The sequence below is a fragment of the Colobus angolensis genome, unplaced genomic scaffold, assembly GCF_000951035.1.
Source record: "Colobus angolensis palliatus isolate OR3802 unplaced genomic scaffold, Cang.pa_1.0 Scaffold443, whole genome shotgun sequence".
NCBI classification, from domain to species: domain Eukaryota; kingdom Metazoa; phylum Chordata; class Mammalia; order Primates; family Cercopithecidae; genus Colobus; species Colobus angolensis.
Genome location: NW_012117855.1, coordinates 453,290 through 467,594, shown reverse-complemented (window position 1 = coordinate 467,594; position 14,305 = coordinate 453,290). Strand labels below are relative to the sequence as shown.

The window sequence follows — 14,305 nt, the reverse complement described above, 5'->3', positions numbered from 1 at the left end:
GACCAGCCTGGTCCACATGGTGAAACCCCATCTCTACTAAAAATACAAAAACAATCAGCCGGGCGTGGTGGCGGGCACTTGTAGTCCCAAGTACTCGGGAGGCTGAGGCAGGAGAATCTCGAATCCAGGAGGCAGAGGTTGCAGTGAGCCGAGATCGCGCCACTGTACTCCAGCCTGGGTGACAAAACGAGACTCCTCTGTGGACACAGAGAGGCAGGTGTGGGGCAGCGGGGCTGTGCCGGAACCTTCCTTCTCTCCCCAGAACCTCATGGCTTCACAACCCAGCTGCCAGTGGAACTCCAGCCCTCAGCTCTCCCACTCCCGCAGGGCCCCCAGCTGCCTGCTCTGGATGTATCTGAGGGGCCCCACCCCCAAGGGGGCGCAGACGCGTGTCCTCTAGCAAAAGGGACTTCCTTCAGCTGCCGGGGGAGGGGGCAGCAGGGAGGGATGCCGGGAGCAGGGAGATCGAGAACCTCAGGACACCCCAGATACAGCCAGGCCCGTGCCCGAGCAGAGTCTGAGGCCTGGGCAGCGCCACTGGAGTGGGGGCACAGGCGGGCTCCATGGTAACTCCAGCCTTGCTCAGCAGCCCCATTAAAAAGCAAAAAGAGGCCGCGTGAATCCTGACTCTGACCGCTCTATTCAACCAGATACAACATCCAAAATACAATCACTTCCAGGTCCTCAGTACAGAACCGCTGTGAAGGAGAACCCCACCCACGTTTCCGGCGCCCGGACTCCGACACTCGGAGGTCCCGGAATTTTCCTCTGGCGTCAGTGCAGTGCAGGCACCCCAGCCCCACCCCTCCACCTGGAGTGCCTCTGCCCCGTCCCCCAGACCCACCAGCCAGGACCCAGAGGCCCCCAGGAGGGAGGCGAGGGGCGGGGATGAGAAAGAGGATGTGGCTGCTGCCCCAGGTGGCTGCAGCTGCTGTCCTTCACGCCTGTACCACTCCGCATGGCGCACCAACCCCAGGGCACTGCGAGTCCCGGGCCGCTGCATGTGGTCCGGGCGGGGTGGGAGGGAAGACACTGGCAGAGGCGGGCTGAGAGGATTTCTTTATTTTGCGCACTCAGACGCCTTGGGGCCCGTGAGGGCTAAGCAGGGGGTGTGGCGTCAGCTCCTGGGCAGGCCCCACTCCCTGGGGAGGAAATACACAGCAGGGAGCCGCCCCCAGCCCCCCATGGAGGGACCCATGTGGCTCTAACAGGGACACGGAAGTTGCCGTGTGAGAGGGGGTCCAGCCAGGCTGGCTGGAGGAGCCTCCGAGGGGCCCACAGGTGGGCAGGTGGGGGCTTCTCAGCTCCGGTGCCCACCGGCCCTTCTAGCCCCGTGCTGGGCCAGGTGTCCTCTGAGGCCCCTGCTGCACTTGCACTTGGTGGCCGGCAGGGGCGGGGTAGGGAGGCCACCCCCGAGGCCGGGCTCCCCACGTGCTAGGGGAAGACTGCCTTCCCAGCCAGTGTCCACAGGGCGGCAACTCCACTGCTCTGAGGCTCAGGGACCAACGCAGGGCTGGGCGTGGGGCTCAGGGCCTTGGTGGTTCCTCCCGGCTCGCCACACCACAGCACGGGGCCCGTCACCCCAGTCCTCTGGGCCTGTGTACCCAAGCCGGATGCAGGCTGGGGAGTGCACGGGGCTCCTCTGTGGCGCCACTGCGAGAATGCTCTCCGGGGCGGTCCCAGCCTCCAAACCCTGGCGCTACGAGTCCATGGCTCAGGCCCAGGGACCACAGGCTGTCTGCTCACGGCTGAAAACGAGGCCAAGCCTGTGACTGAGGGGCCAGGCCAGCTCCCAAGTCTCGAAGACTCCACAGGTGTGGAGGCAGAGGGACCCTTCCAGGGCAGGCAGCCCTCGGGGCAGCAGCAGGGTCGAGGGCTCTGTCTCACACACAAGGGCACAGGCACGCAGGTGCCGGCCCTGCCGCTGGCTCCCAAGAGGCTGACAGCCCAGTGGGGCGGTCACACACACAGCTGATCCCTGGAGATAAAGAAACCTAGACGAGGAGAGCGGAGACTGGGCGCGCGCAAGGAGGTGCCAAGGGAGGAGACCACTGCCCACACAGGGTCAGTCTCGTGAGAGGGTCAGTTCTGTGCCCGCCGCCTGCCCGCCCAGCTGCAGGATGCTCGCCGTTGCCACTGCTGGGGAGCATGGTTTGGCCCGAGAGACCAGTGACTCCGGGAGGAAGTGCGGAGGGGCCGGGGTGCCAGCACTGGTGCCCACCATGGGCAGGGCTGGGTCTCACGTCTGGGCCAGCGAGAGCTCCTCCAAGCCTCCCTTCCCCAGGCGGTACCTGGCGAGGTCCTTCCTGGTCACCAACCCGACAACCTGCAGGACAAGGCCAGGCCACAGTGGCCCACGGGTCAGCTCCCGCCTGCCTGTGGAGCTCCCTGCCTTGTGTGTGGCTGGGGCAGCACAGGCTGGGGGCCTTGGGGGCTTCAGCACAGCCCCCGAGCTGAGCGCAGGGCTGGGGAGGGATGTAGCCATGGGGCATGGGCAGACTGGGTGCTGGATCCCGTGCCTCAGTGTCCCTTGCTGGGAACTGAGAGTAAGCACGGGCAGGAGGCAGAGGGGAGCCCTGCACGGCACGCCCGCACCCTCAGCGCCCCTGCTCACCTGATTGCGGTTGTCCACCACCACCAGGTGCCGCAGGCCCAGGGCCCGGAACAGCTTGAACACCCGGGGGAGCGATGCCTCCTGCAGCGGGCACACAGCCGTCAGTGCCGCCCACACGGCAGGGGAGGCGGGGCTTCACCCGAGCTGGCTCCCTGAGCCCCCCACCACGGCGTCCAGGCCCGTCCTGAGCCCCCACGCCTATCTGGCCAGCCTGCTCAGCCCCTTGACTTCGGCTCTGCGGCCTGAAGCCTAAAAGCCTGCCAGGCCCCTCCACAGGAGACAAAGTCACTGACTCCTGGCCCCACCCCGGCCCCCATGACCGCCCTCCACGAGGCTCTGGACCCCAACCCCCACTGTTCGGCCCCAGCCCCCCGCACCCATGCCCTGCACACGCCTGGGGCACTGTGTACGGGGAGGGGTTCATGAACTCGGAGAGGTCCATGGTGCACTCCCGCTCGTCCTGGGACACGTGGATGGACTGAATGGGCGGGAAGCGCGGGTAGGCGTCGCGGAAGTCCTTCAGCCTCAGGCGCCGCTGCACCAGGCCCATGTTGGACCGCTCCACAAACACCTGCGGGCGGCAGAGCCCTGCATCAGGCGCCCAGGCAGCACCCCCTGGGGCCCCCACCCACCCAGCGGCCCGGAGCCTGGCGCGCACCTTGTGCTTTAGGAGGACGATGAGCTGGGAGCGCAGGATCAGGCCCTGGAGCCGGGCAGGCTGCGAGAGAGGCCTGCGGTCAGGGTGACGGGCCCGAGCGTGGGGGGCTGTGCTGGAATGCTGTGTTGGGCCCCTCTGTGACCCTGTTCCAGCCAGATGTCCCATCTGGGTGTGGGCCCCGTGTCAGTGGTCACCTGCTCACACCAGCCTCGCTATGGCACTCCGCGTGCACAATGCCACGGGACCCAAGGATCAGTGCCAGGGCAGTGGGGCCTGACTGCACACAGCAGAAAGCCAAGGGCCCAGGGACGGTGGCTTGGCTGCAGGGCAGACGCAGCCCCACTGGGTCCCAATAAAAACCAACCCCAAACCCCCAGTGTCCACGTCTAAGGGACACACGGCAGCGGCCGAGCTGCGCATCCTGTCAGGGCCTCCTGACAAAGCCACGGCTCTCATGCCAGGCCGCAGCCCCGCCCAGCCTCAGCGCCCACACGGCCCCCCACGGCTGCACTCTCAGCTCCCAGCACTCCTAGAATCGACAGTGCACCCAAACATGCAGCTTCCCCGTCCTGTGAACCTCGCCGTGTGCTTCTCACCACTGGACTCGACAGAGGTCACACGGCGGGACCCGGTCTATGGGGTGCCCGGTACCTGGGTGTCATCGGCATGCTCCACCACGGGGAAGCCATTGTGATTGGACGCCGTGTCGCTCAGCACGTCCACAATGACGCCGACCTTCTCACGCCGCCTCAGGCAGGTCACTGGTGTGCTCATCACCTCCCTGACAGAGCAGCCCGGCCACACAGCCCGTCATGCGCCACCAACTCCCACGTCACCCCCGCGGGCTGGTGAGGTGTGCAGCCGCTGGACAGGAAACGCGGGGCTGCCTGGGGCCCGCGAGCCGTGCACCCCGCCCCTGAGCGACAAGAGGCCACTGGACACCCTCCCCACCCACAGCTGTCGTGGGCGCTATACCTGGCAGTGAGCGAGTGTGAGGTGACCGGGGCCTCCCAGTGCAGGAAGGGCACGCTCTGCAACTGAATGTGCATGTCGTACAGGCCCTGCGGGCGGGGCGCGACACACGGCTTGAGGAGCCCACACCCATCCCTGGAGCCCCGAGCCTACCCCTAGGAACCCAGAGGCCGCCCTGGAAACCCAAGCCCACCCCCTGGGGACTGGCTGTTTGGAGGCTGGGCTCACAAGGGCCCCTCCCCCACGGCAGCACCCGCACGCTCAGGGTGAGGCTTTGAGGCCCTGGCGCACCTCGATGAAGACGTCGCCCACGATCTTGGCGGTCATGAGCACCAGCATGATGGGGAAGCCGTAGGTCACGTTGCTGGTGGCCTCCATCATGATGACTGTCAGGCTCAGGGTCATCCGCACGATCCCGCCTATGGGGACATCGAGAACCCAGCACGTCCACCCGCCTGGCTCAGGGTCACGTGGCCACCGCCTTCTCTGGGCAGCACCCATACCATCCACCTGCCCCCAGACCCTAGCCCCACAACGACAGCCACGGCCCCCTCCTGACCCTGTGGAGCCCCCCACCCACTGGGCAAAAGCTGGGACGTACCCAGCTGGGCCGCAGCTCCCATCAGGGCGTATTTGCCGGGGTCCGCCCAGATCTGCGGGAGGTGACACGGAGGAGGTGTCAGTGTGGTGGCAGGTCCAAACCGACCAAGACACACAGACGGAGGAGGCCCTGCCCAGGCCCAGCAGCCCCATGCCCAAGAAAGAACCCTGTGGCTGCGTACACATGCAGAACGACCCAGCACAGCACACCCTGCTGCGGAGGCTGCGCCTGCAACCTGAACCGGGCGCTCGGCACCTGAGGAACAGGGGGGTGGCAGGCATGGAGAGTGCAGAGGGCACGGTCACCACGCAGCAGCCCAGGCCAAATAGGGAGCGCTGCCCAGCACGAAGAGCGAAACTCCAGCACACAGGACATGGAGAGCCCCGGGAACATGAGGCTCAGCCAAAGAACCCAGGCACGGAGGCTGCAGACGGCGACTCCACGTAAAGGCAACGTCGGGAGCGGGCAAAGCCAGAGACCAGAGGACCCCGGTGGCTGCCAGGGCTGGGGGCCAGGGAAAGCGGGGCACGAGTGTCAGTGGGCACAGGGTTTCCAGTCTGGGATGACGGAACATTCTAGAAGCGGCAGCAATGACCGCACTGCCTCATGAATGTGAGAAATGCCGCTGAACTGTCCTCTTTAAAACAATTGAGTTTTATGGTATGTGAATCATGTCTCAATTTTAAAAATCAAAACAAACCAAACCAGACCCTTGTGTGCAGGGAGATGGGCAAAGCACACAGGCCTGGGCAGCAGCATGGCCGGCGGCTTCTTGCCAAGGCCTCTTACAGGTATTTAGTGTTATTTAAGTGACTGACATGAGAAATGGAAGACAAACAAGGGAAGCCAGCCCCAGCGGAAGCAGGCAGAGAAGGCAGGTCCGCGGAGGCCACGGTCTGGCGGGCAGAGGATGCTGCTCTGGCGCCCGGCCTCCCAGAGAGCAGCCCTGGGCGGACGTCCACCCCGTGGAGCCTAGAAACAGCTCTGTGGCAGCCCAGAATCACCCATGCTTTTTACCCCATTCTCAAGAATGAGGACATAAGCCTCCACCCCCAACCTTTGCCTGGTCCAGACTCCACACAGGCTGTGCTGCCACAGTACACGTGCCGTCACCACAGCAGCACAACGCTCACGGCCCGTGAACAACGCGAGGCGCGATGCTTTTGTCCTGCCCTGGGACTCCTGCTCCGGTCCGCACGGCCGCAAGACCTGGCTCGGCTGCAGGGCCCCACAGCCTCCCGCTCCAGCCCCACTCACCGCCGCCCCCGTGAGGTAGGACAGGGAGATCCCAAAGAGCCGGCCCCAGGCAGCCCCGATGAGCAGGGATGGGATGAAGACGCCAGCGGACACGGTGAGCCCATAGGTCCAGCAGGCCAGGAAGAAGTAGACCAGCGTGAACAGGCCGAGGGTCAGGGGGTTGTAGGAGCCTAGAAGAGAAGAGGCGCTGATGGGACCTCCACGTGACTTGCGCCCTCCACAGGACCGCCCTGCCCCGGGCCTCACAGTCACCTTCCAGGAGCCCAGCAACCTGAGCTCCCGAGCCCGGCAGTCCCCAGAAGGCTCCCTGTTCTCAACCTCCCTGGGAAGCAGAGAGGCTGCAAGGATCCGTGAGACCACAGGGCAAGAGGCTCTGCGGGGCCCTGATGCCAGCAGCAGCAGGAGCCGTGTCCAGGTGGGCGGCCCAGGCACCGGCCACACAGCAGAGCCGGGTCTAGACTCCATGGTGGGCACTATGGTGCAGCTTGCAACCTGGCTCTGGGAAGAGGGTGCCCCCCGCAGCCTGGGGTTCCTTTCCTGCAGCAGGTGGCATTGCACTGTGCATGGGGTGGGCGAGCCCGCCAGGGGACACCATCGCAGAGGTGAAAGGCCGGCACTCCAAGGTCGCGGGCTACGCTTCCATGAAACCCTTGTGGTCGGGCGAGGCCAGGCCGTGGCCTTGGTGTGGCCGTCACCAGGCTGGGTTTTCTTTTGTTTTTTTGAGAGGGTCTCATTCTGTCACCCAGGCTGGTATGCAGTGATGTAATCGCAGATCATTGCAGCCTCAACCTTCTGGGCTCAAGCAATCCTCCTGGCCCAGCCTCTCGAGTACCTGGGACTGTGGACGCACGACCGTGGCCGGGTAATTTTGCTTTTTTGGCAAAGACAGAGTCTCGCTAAGTTGTCCAGGCTGGTCTTAAACCTCCTAGGCTCAAGCGATTCTCCTGCCTTGGCCTCCTCAAGTGCTGGGATTACAGGAGCGAGTTCCCTGCTATAATCCACGCTAGGAATGACCCCCAGCCCAGGGCCACGACCTCGGCCCACAGGGGACACTCAGCCAGAAGGCATCACCCACGCCCTGATCCTGGGGCCTGCCCGGCAGCACTGCCCGCACACACCTGGCGGGTCGTGGAAGAGGCTCACCACGCTCTTCTCCGGGGTGTTGAAGAAGGCCGCGGCCATGGAGTTGTACTCGCCATCTGCACAGAAGAGCTGCGGGGTCAGGAGAGAGCGCATGTTGGGAAGGAGACGGGCCGGTGGGTTGCAGGCACAGACCTGGTGTCGCCCTGAGAGGCCGTGTACTCTGTGCCTGGCCAACATCAGGGGCAGGACCACAAGACCCCACCATCGGGTGGGCCATGGTCACAGAGGGGAAGGAGGACACACAGGGCCCAGGCCCAGCAGGGGCTCCAGAGCCATGTCCAGCCCTGGGGGTGGGTCAGCAGGACCCTGGGCTGGGGGACTGGGGGGCTGTCCATCCCGGGTGCCGGGGAAGGTGGGCTCAGGTGCTCACGAGCTCCTAGAAGAGGCTGTCGGTGCCCCAGTGCCACAGGCCCAGGCCCAGAGCCTCCCAGGCTCCAGCAACACTCGGGTGTTGTCCACGGGGCTGGAGCAGAGTGTAGCAAGGCTGGTCAACCCCACAGCCCCCAGCCTCCCACTCCTCTAACGGTTCGCACCTGTCCCGTCAGCTCACCCCACCCTGCCCACTCCCACCACGGCACCCACTGCTTTGCTGGGCCTCTAGGCTCTCCCCGTTGTGGATGCTTTATGTTAACGGGGCTACGCCGCGTGACCTCATGTGTGGTTCCTCTGAGCACGGTACTTTCCAGGGCAACCGTGTCACAGTGCAGACGGACACACAGACTGTGGTGAGCCGTGAGCACCAGGCACGGGCTCGGCGTGGACGGAGGTTTGCATTTCTCCTGGGTTCACGTCCACAGTGCCCCCAGGCTTCTGAGACTCGCCCCATGAGGCTGCCTTTCCGGGAAGAGAACTAGGGGGAGCCTTTGGCCCCCACACCACCGCCTGTTCCCCTGGCACGTCAGCAGACATCTGGCCTCCTCAGATCTGGGTGGACAGGACTAACCCTCCCTGAGACATGCCAGCCTGTGCGCTTCTGGAACTCGGTGGGGTGGGCAGCTCTCCTCCCGTGGCCTAAGCAAGGCTCCTGGAGGCCACCCTGTGGCTGCCCTGCCTGCTAGACCTTGCCCTGTCTGCTGGACCCCACCTGGGCCCGGCCTCCCACCTGCAGCGGGTAGGACATGGAGCCCCCCTGCAAGGGCTGGCAGTCCCGCGACGAGTAGATCAGCACGAAGGCGACCGTGGCCGTGACGGCGGCCACCAGCATGGCCTCGACCACCTGCAGGCAGGGCCGGTGGATGTACCTGGAACCAAGAATCAGGCTGCATGGCAGGCAGGACAGCAGTGCGGCCCCTCGGCAGCTCCCATGGCAACCCAAGTCCCTGATGGAGGACACTGGGGGGGGGCCTGTATGTTTTTTTTTTTTGGAGACGGAGTTTTGCTTTTGTTGCCCAGGCTGGAGTGCAGTGGCGCGATCTTGGCTCACCGCAACCTCCACCTCCCGGGTTCAAGCGATTCTCCTGCCTCAGCCTCCCGAGCAGCTGGGATTACAGGCACCCGGCACCACACCCGGCTAATTTTATTTTTGTATTTTTAGTAGAGACAGGGTTTCTCCATCTTGGTCAGGCTGGTGTGGAACTCCCGATCTCAGGTGATCCGCCCGCCTCGGCCTCCCAAAGTGCTGCTGGGATTATAGACGTGAGGCACCGCGCTGGGCCAGGCTGGCGTTTAATCGTCAATCAGACGCCCGAATGTTCTGGGCTCGTCCTCTTCCCTGGGGTAAAGACTCTTCAGCAGCAACACCTCCCAACACGTGGGAAGTGGCGCTCCCCGTGCCCCGGCCGCACCCAATAGTATTGAAATTGGCACAGACCAAGGAGGAAGAAGCCGGGAGCCCCCGGCGTCCCAGGACAGCTGCCGTTACCACCAGGCAGAGCCGGGCGAAAGCTGGGCGTGCCTTGCCCAGGCCCGATCCCACGCAGGGCCTCACTTCCTACCCAGGCGCCGTCCTCCCGGAGCCCTCATGCTCCAGCCTCGGGCTAGCCTGTCCCCTCCAGGGCCCAGGACACATCTCCTCTGAGCAGCTCCACCAGGAAACCATCAGGCAGGAGGCTGCACACACAGCCTTTCTTTCGGCTGTGGCCTCGGAGTGTCAACTCGACGCCACCACGTCCGCTTTCAAAGGGCCTGTGTGGCCACACCTGCCAACACGATATGCAACGCGATTTCTCACCTGATTCGAAACATAGTCAGCCAGTAGTTCAAGGCATTGAACACAGCCCCGAGCACACCGCCTGCGGACGGGGAAAGGCCAGTCAGCGACACGGGAGGAAAGGGGCAGGCCTCTGCCCTCCAGCTCCCAGATGGCAGGAGAAGCTCGAGGGTTTGCCGAGGGAAGATGACGGCAGGGGGCTGGGGGAACAGGTAAGATGCTTCCTCCACATTGGCACACCCCGAGGGCTACGGGCGCTGTTTCTCAAAGGCTCTGCCTTCCTTCAGGGAAAAGGTGTCGTGCAGAGCAATAAACGCTGGTGGGACCAATTCTACCTCTTAAAGGAAAACCCATCCATCCCTGCAGCCCTGTGGTTTTTGCCAACAGAGAGATAAACAACAGGAAGCCACAGAAGCGAAGCTTTTGGCTCCCCATCCCCAAGCGTGCTGCCCACGGAAGAATCTGGAGAAGCAGGCCCCCAGGTGGCCCTGGGATGAGGGCAGGGTCCAGGGAACCACGGCCTCTAGTCCAGCCGAGCCAGGCCCACAGGCCGTCCCTGCAGAGCTGGGGGCAGCCCTTACCCACCACACCCATGGCGATGAAGACCGGGATCTCGTGGATCGTGTAGGCCATTTTCTGTGCAGAGAGAGGGAGAAGGCAGAGGATGTGAGGGAAAAGGCCCACCGCTCTTCTGCTGAAACTCGGGGACTGCCATCGTAAGAGAGCTGTAGCCAGAGCGCCTTCCCGCCCTTCCACGCAGGCCGCAGAGCCACAGGCGGGAAACACGCTGGGTGTTTTGCGCAGGCCTGGCCCCTGCCTGGTGTGGCGGCCAGGGAAGCTCTCAGAGACCCTGCCACCCTCAGCACCCGGGGCGGGGAGAGCCCCAGGCACTGGGAACACAGCCCGTGATCCCCCAGTTCCTGCGCACAGAGCCGTCCTGTCAATGGCATGGGGAGGCTCTCCAGCCCAGGCCCCAGGCTGCCTGAGCCCACCTGCCCCCACAGCGGCTGCTGCACGTGCCCCCAAGCCATGGGAGGCCCCATTCATGCAGCATCTGTGTGACATCCCAGATGCCCTGCTGGTCACACGGCGCCCTGACCCGAGGGCAGCTTGGGGTGCCTTCCTGCAGCTTTTCAGGGTCCTGGAGCTCGCGCAAGAGCTTGGCTCCACAGCTGGGAGCCAGTTTTCTAAAGGACCAACTCCTCAACCTGGGCCTTAAGCAAACAGGGTCCTGGCCCAGGATGCGAGGTGGGTGAGGTGGGCGATGGGACAGGTACCTCCGAGTCAAACCTTCCGAAGTTGATGAGGCCCGGGCTGGACAGGTCCCACATGTTCCCATGGTAAATGCTCAGAACAAAATTCAGAGTGAACGTGGAGATCATGGAAGCAAAGAACTGCGATAGAGAGCAGGAAACCGGCGCCCTCAGAGCCGTGCTCCCAGCCCAGGCCCACGGACCAGCAGGGACCACCGCCCCTCCTGTCAGCCGGGGGGCCAGGAGTCTGCAGACCCCGCCCAAGGCAGAAGGGAAGGGGCTGGAGCTAGGGGCGGGCACACTGTGCCGGGCAAGGAGGGGCTCAGCCCTCTCTGAACTCGTCACTGGAGAGCAAGAGGAGAAGGTGGGGCAGGGCTGGGTTCCTGGCTGTTTGATCCCCCACCCGGGAGCCATCTGGGGCTGGCAATGGTGCCCAGGACCAAGGGCGAACTGGGCAGCAAAGGCATGACCACCGCTTTGGGCAGGGCCAGGACGTGACAGACCCACAGGGCTCCAGCTCCAGCTGCAGCTTGATGGGTGGCCCCAGGGTGGCCCCCATGGTGGGGACTCAGAGTGCAGCATGCACCCTGATGGGGAGGCAGCCATCAGCAGGCACTTACGATCCTCCAGGTCAGGAACTGGTTCCAGAAGGATGCGCCCTCCTCCAGGCTGAACAGGACCCCACCTGGAAGGCAGGCAGCCGGATCGGGTGCCAGCTGGACACAGGGCACCACGCCCACCACCAACTCCCACCCCCAGGCTCCAGGGAACCCAGACCATGTCAGAAAGAAGCTACTGGGGTAGGCCCCAGCCACACAGAGAGGAAGCCCAAGTGAGGTCCGAGGGCCGGGCCCAAGCACACTGCTGGCAGCTTCCAAATGCTCCGGCTGTGACTCTAAGCCTCTGCCCACCCTCAGCGGGCACTGGGCCTACAGACAGGAGACCGTTTCTTCCAACACACAGGGTAAGGGCAAAGCTCCAGACCAGGCACAGCCTTCCTCACCCACGGGGGCTCCAAACGCCGCTGACACTCCGGCCGCGGCCCCTGCGGAGACGAAGTCCCGCTTCTCTGTGTCTCTGCGGAAGTACTCGAAGATCTGCAACAGGGACAGACACAGGGTTGGGGCAGGTTCCTTGAGGGCACAGCTCTCAGAAAGGCAGAGCGGCCACCAGGACAGGGGCTGCACAGGGGAAGGGGCTTTCAGGACGACTGAGTCACCAGCTCTCATTCCTGAAGAGCACCGCGCTGCAGACCACGGCAAGAGACAGCAGGGTCGGCACAGCCACCAGCAGTCCAGGGAAACACAGAAAGACCCAGACAGGAGATCAACTTTCCAGCACACGCAAGGTTCTGAAAACCTCCACCCTCCACCAAAAACCGCACGGACGGAAACCCAGCCTTGCTGTTGGTGTTTGTACTGTGGGAACGCTGCCTACCTCTAAATTCACACACGGCCGGGCGTGCTGGCTCACGCCTGTAATCCCAGCACTTTGGGAGGCTGAGGTGGGCAGGTCACCTGAGGCCAGGGAGTTCGAGACCAGTCCGGTCCACATGGTGAAACCCCACCTCTACCAAAATAACAAAAAACTTAGCCAGGTGTGCTGGTGGGTGCCTGTAATCCCAGCTACTCGGGAGACTGAGGCAGGAGAATTGCTTGAACCTGGAAGGTGGAGGCTGCAGTGAGCTGAGATTGCACCACGGCACTCCAGCCTGGCTAACAGAAAGACTCCATCTCAAAAAAAAAAAAGAAAGAAAGAAAAGAAAAAGACATTCACATACAAATCAAATGCAGCTCAATCCCCATCAACGTGCTGGGGCTTTGGGGAAAAAGTGTTCCAAAGTGTGTCCTGACAAATAAACACCAGGTGGACACACTTGGTTTCAGGTTCTGCGCTCCTCTGAGAAGCCGCTTGGAGCCACAGACCCTTCCCACGGGAAACACAAACGCGTGTGCGGCAGGGGACCCGAGGAGGGAAGCAGCGGGCCGTGTGGAGGCCTCGCCGGGCAGGGACTGTGCCCGCTGGCTCTGGGAGCCACCCGCCAGGCTGTCCTCAGAGGCGGCTGGGGCTCCCGGCCAGGGGATGCTGAGGGAAGCCCATCTCCCGGAGTGGCGCCGTGCCTGTGCCCATGGCATCTGGAGCCCACCCACACAAGGTGGACAGAGGAGGACTCACCTTGAAATCTCGTTTCAGTGACGTTGACCTTCCCTGAGAGATCCCGGCGGCGATCACTGAGCCAGAGTGGATCATCGGCCCTTCCTGGAGACCAGAAGGACCCGCACTCAGAGACACAGGTGGGTGTGGCGGCCCTCACGGGCCCGGGGGCCTCAGGCTCCAGCTGGCGGGGCCACGGGCACTCTGTTACCTTTCCCACGGCCAGGCCCCCGACCACCGACAGGATCACACCGGACACTTTGATCACCAACGTCTGAAACACAGGGAGACGCACGGCCTCTGAGGAAAGGGCAGGCGCCGTCTTTGGACCTCAGCCATAAAACAGCACGCACAGCCCTGATCAGGCAGGGTGGCTGGGACATGGGACATCCAGGAAGGGGCTGGCACGCCCAGGGCTGGGTCTCCCCATGGCCACAGTGGACGCTAAACAGCAGCCAAGCGTCCCCCACACTCACTTGGGGTCCCGCCCTCTGTGGCCTCAGCATTCAGCAGGGAAGGGGCTCTTTCCTTTCCTTCCTTCCTGAGGCAAAGCTGGGTCGCCCGCCCCATCCTACAGGCGTGTCCTGCCTCGGCCAGAGTGGCCAGCACAGGGGAGGTGTTCCCGCGAGCCCCGCCTAGCGAGGCCCCGAGGCCCCTCATAGACCCCTGGCACAGGAAGGGTGGTCACCTGCGGCTCCACGATGGCCCTCCCAGCCCCTCCCAGCCGCTCCCCGCCCCCAGGGGCCTCATCCTCTCCACCCGAGGTGGTGTGTAAGCTGTTTCTCCAGCCTCCCTGCCCCAGGCCAGAAGCCACGAGGGCGCAGACCCCAAACATAAGGGCGCTGGGTGTGTAGGGGTGTCGGGGAACGGCTCTACGTTAAAGACGCTAAGGAAAGCAAACGCAACCCTCAGCCAACAAAAGGTACGGAGCAACATCCCAGAAGGTTCAGGCCCGCCTGGCGTGGGTGACAGGCCGGTCGCCATTCCCAGCTGCTCCAGTAAACCTGGTCTCCCACCACAGGGCAAGGGCACCCCAAGGTCACCTGGGAGCTTTCACCAGAGGGGACACACTGGCCCCACTCCTTGGCCACGGGGACCAGGCCCTGGAAGCACCCCCAGGGGGTGGCTGCCACGCTGCCCACCCCTCCCCAGATGGGACAGGGCTCTGGCAAGTCTCAGGCTAAGGAATGCTGGTGGCACCGACAGAAGCAACCACAGCGGAACTGGGTGGAACTGGGTCAGGGCTCCAGCACCTCCAGAACCAGACGCTCTGATAACACCAAGTGTAAACGAGCACAAGGCAAACTGAAAGCAGGAACCATCGCCACACGCCCACGACGACGACAGCTTCCACGGCCAGTCACCGCCATGCAGCCCACAGTCACAGACGCACTGCGCAGCTGTGGCGATACATGCGCCAGACGAGCATCTCGGCACGGCTTACTCATTTTTAACGTAATTGAATATGCGCAAATACCAGCTGTTACCACTTTCAAAAAAAAAA

General features: G+C 63.8%; 1 protein-coding gene across 1 annotated transcript in view; it reads right to left on the bottom strand.

The window, feature by feature from the left end:
* Positions 1-1,455: 1,455 nt before the first annotated feature.
* The window catches only part of CLCN7 (chloride channel, voltage-sensitive 7), a 25,505-nt gene continuing 12,655 nt past the window's right edge, over positions 1,456-14,305 (bottom strand). Inside the window, exons 8-25 of the mRNA XM_011957483.1 lie at positions 13,013-13,075; positions 12,823-12,906; positions 11,651-11,744; positions 11,268-11,332; positions 10,672-10,788; positions 9,976-10,030; positions 9,416-9,476; positions 8,348-8,486; positions 7,221-7,314; positions 6,103-6,272; positions 4,846-4,897; positions 4,536-4,663; positions 4,248-4,333; positions 3,924-4,053; positions 3,273-3,332; positions 3,009-3,185; positions 2,615-2,695; positions 1,456-2,326 (exon numbers count right to left, since the gene is read on the bottom strand). Of these exons, the coding sequence (XP_011812873.1) occupies positions 2,240-2,326; positions 2,615-2,695; positions 3,009-3,185; positions 3,273-3,332; positions 3,924-4,053; positions 4,248-4,333; positions 4,536-4,663; positions 4,846-4,897; positions 6,103-6,272; positions 7,221-7,314; positions 8,348-8,486; positions 9,416-9,476; positions 9,976-10,030; positions 10,672-10,788; positions 11,268-11,332; positions 11,651-11,744; positions 12,823-12,906; positions 13,013-13,075 (1,743 nt within the window). The 3' untranslated portion in view covers positions 1,456-2,239. The remainder of the gene's footprint in view (positions 2,327-2,614; positions 2,696-3,008; positions 3,186-3,272; positions 3,333-3,923; positions 4,054-4,247; positions 4,334-4,535; positions 4,664-4,845; positions 4,898-6,102; positions 6,273-7,220; positions 7,315-8,347; positions 8,487-9,415; positions 9,477-9,975; positions 10,031-10,671; positions 10,789-11,267; positions 11,333-11,650; positions 11,745-12,822; positions 12,907-13,012; positions 13,076-14,305) is intronic.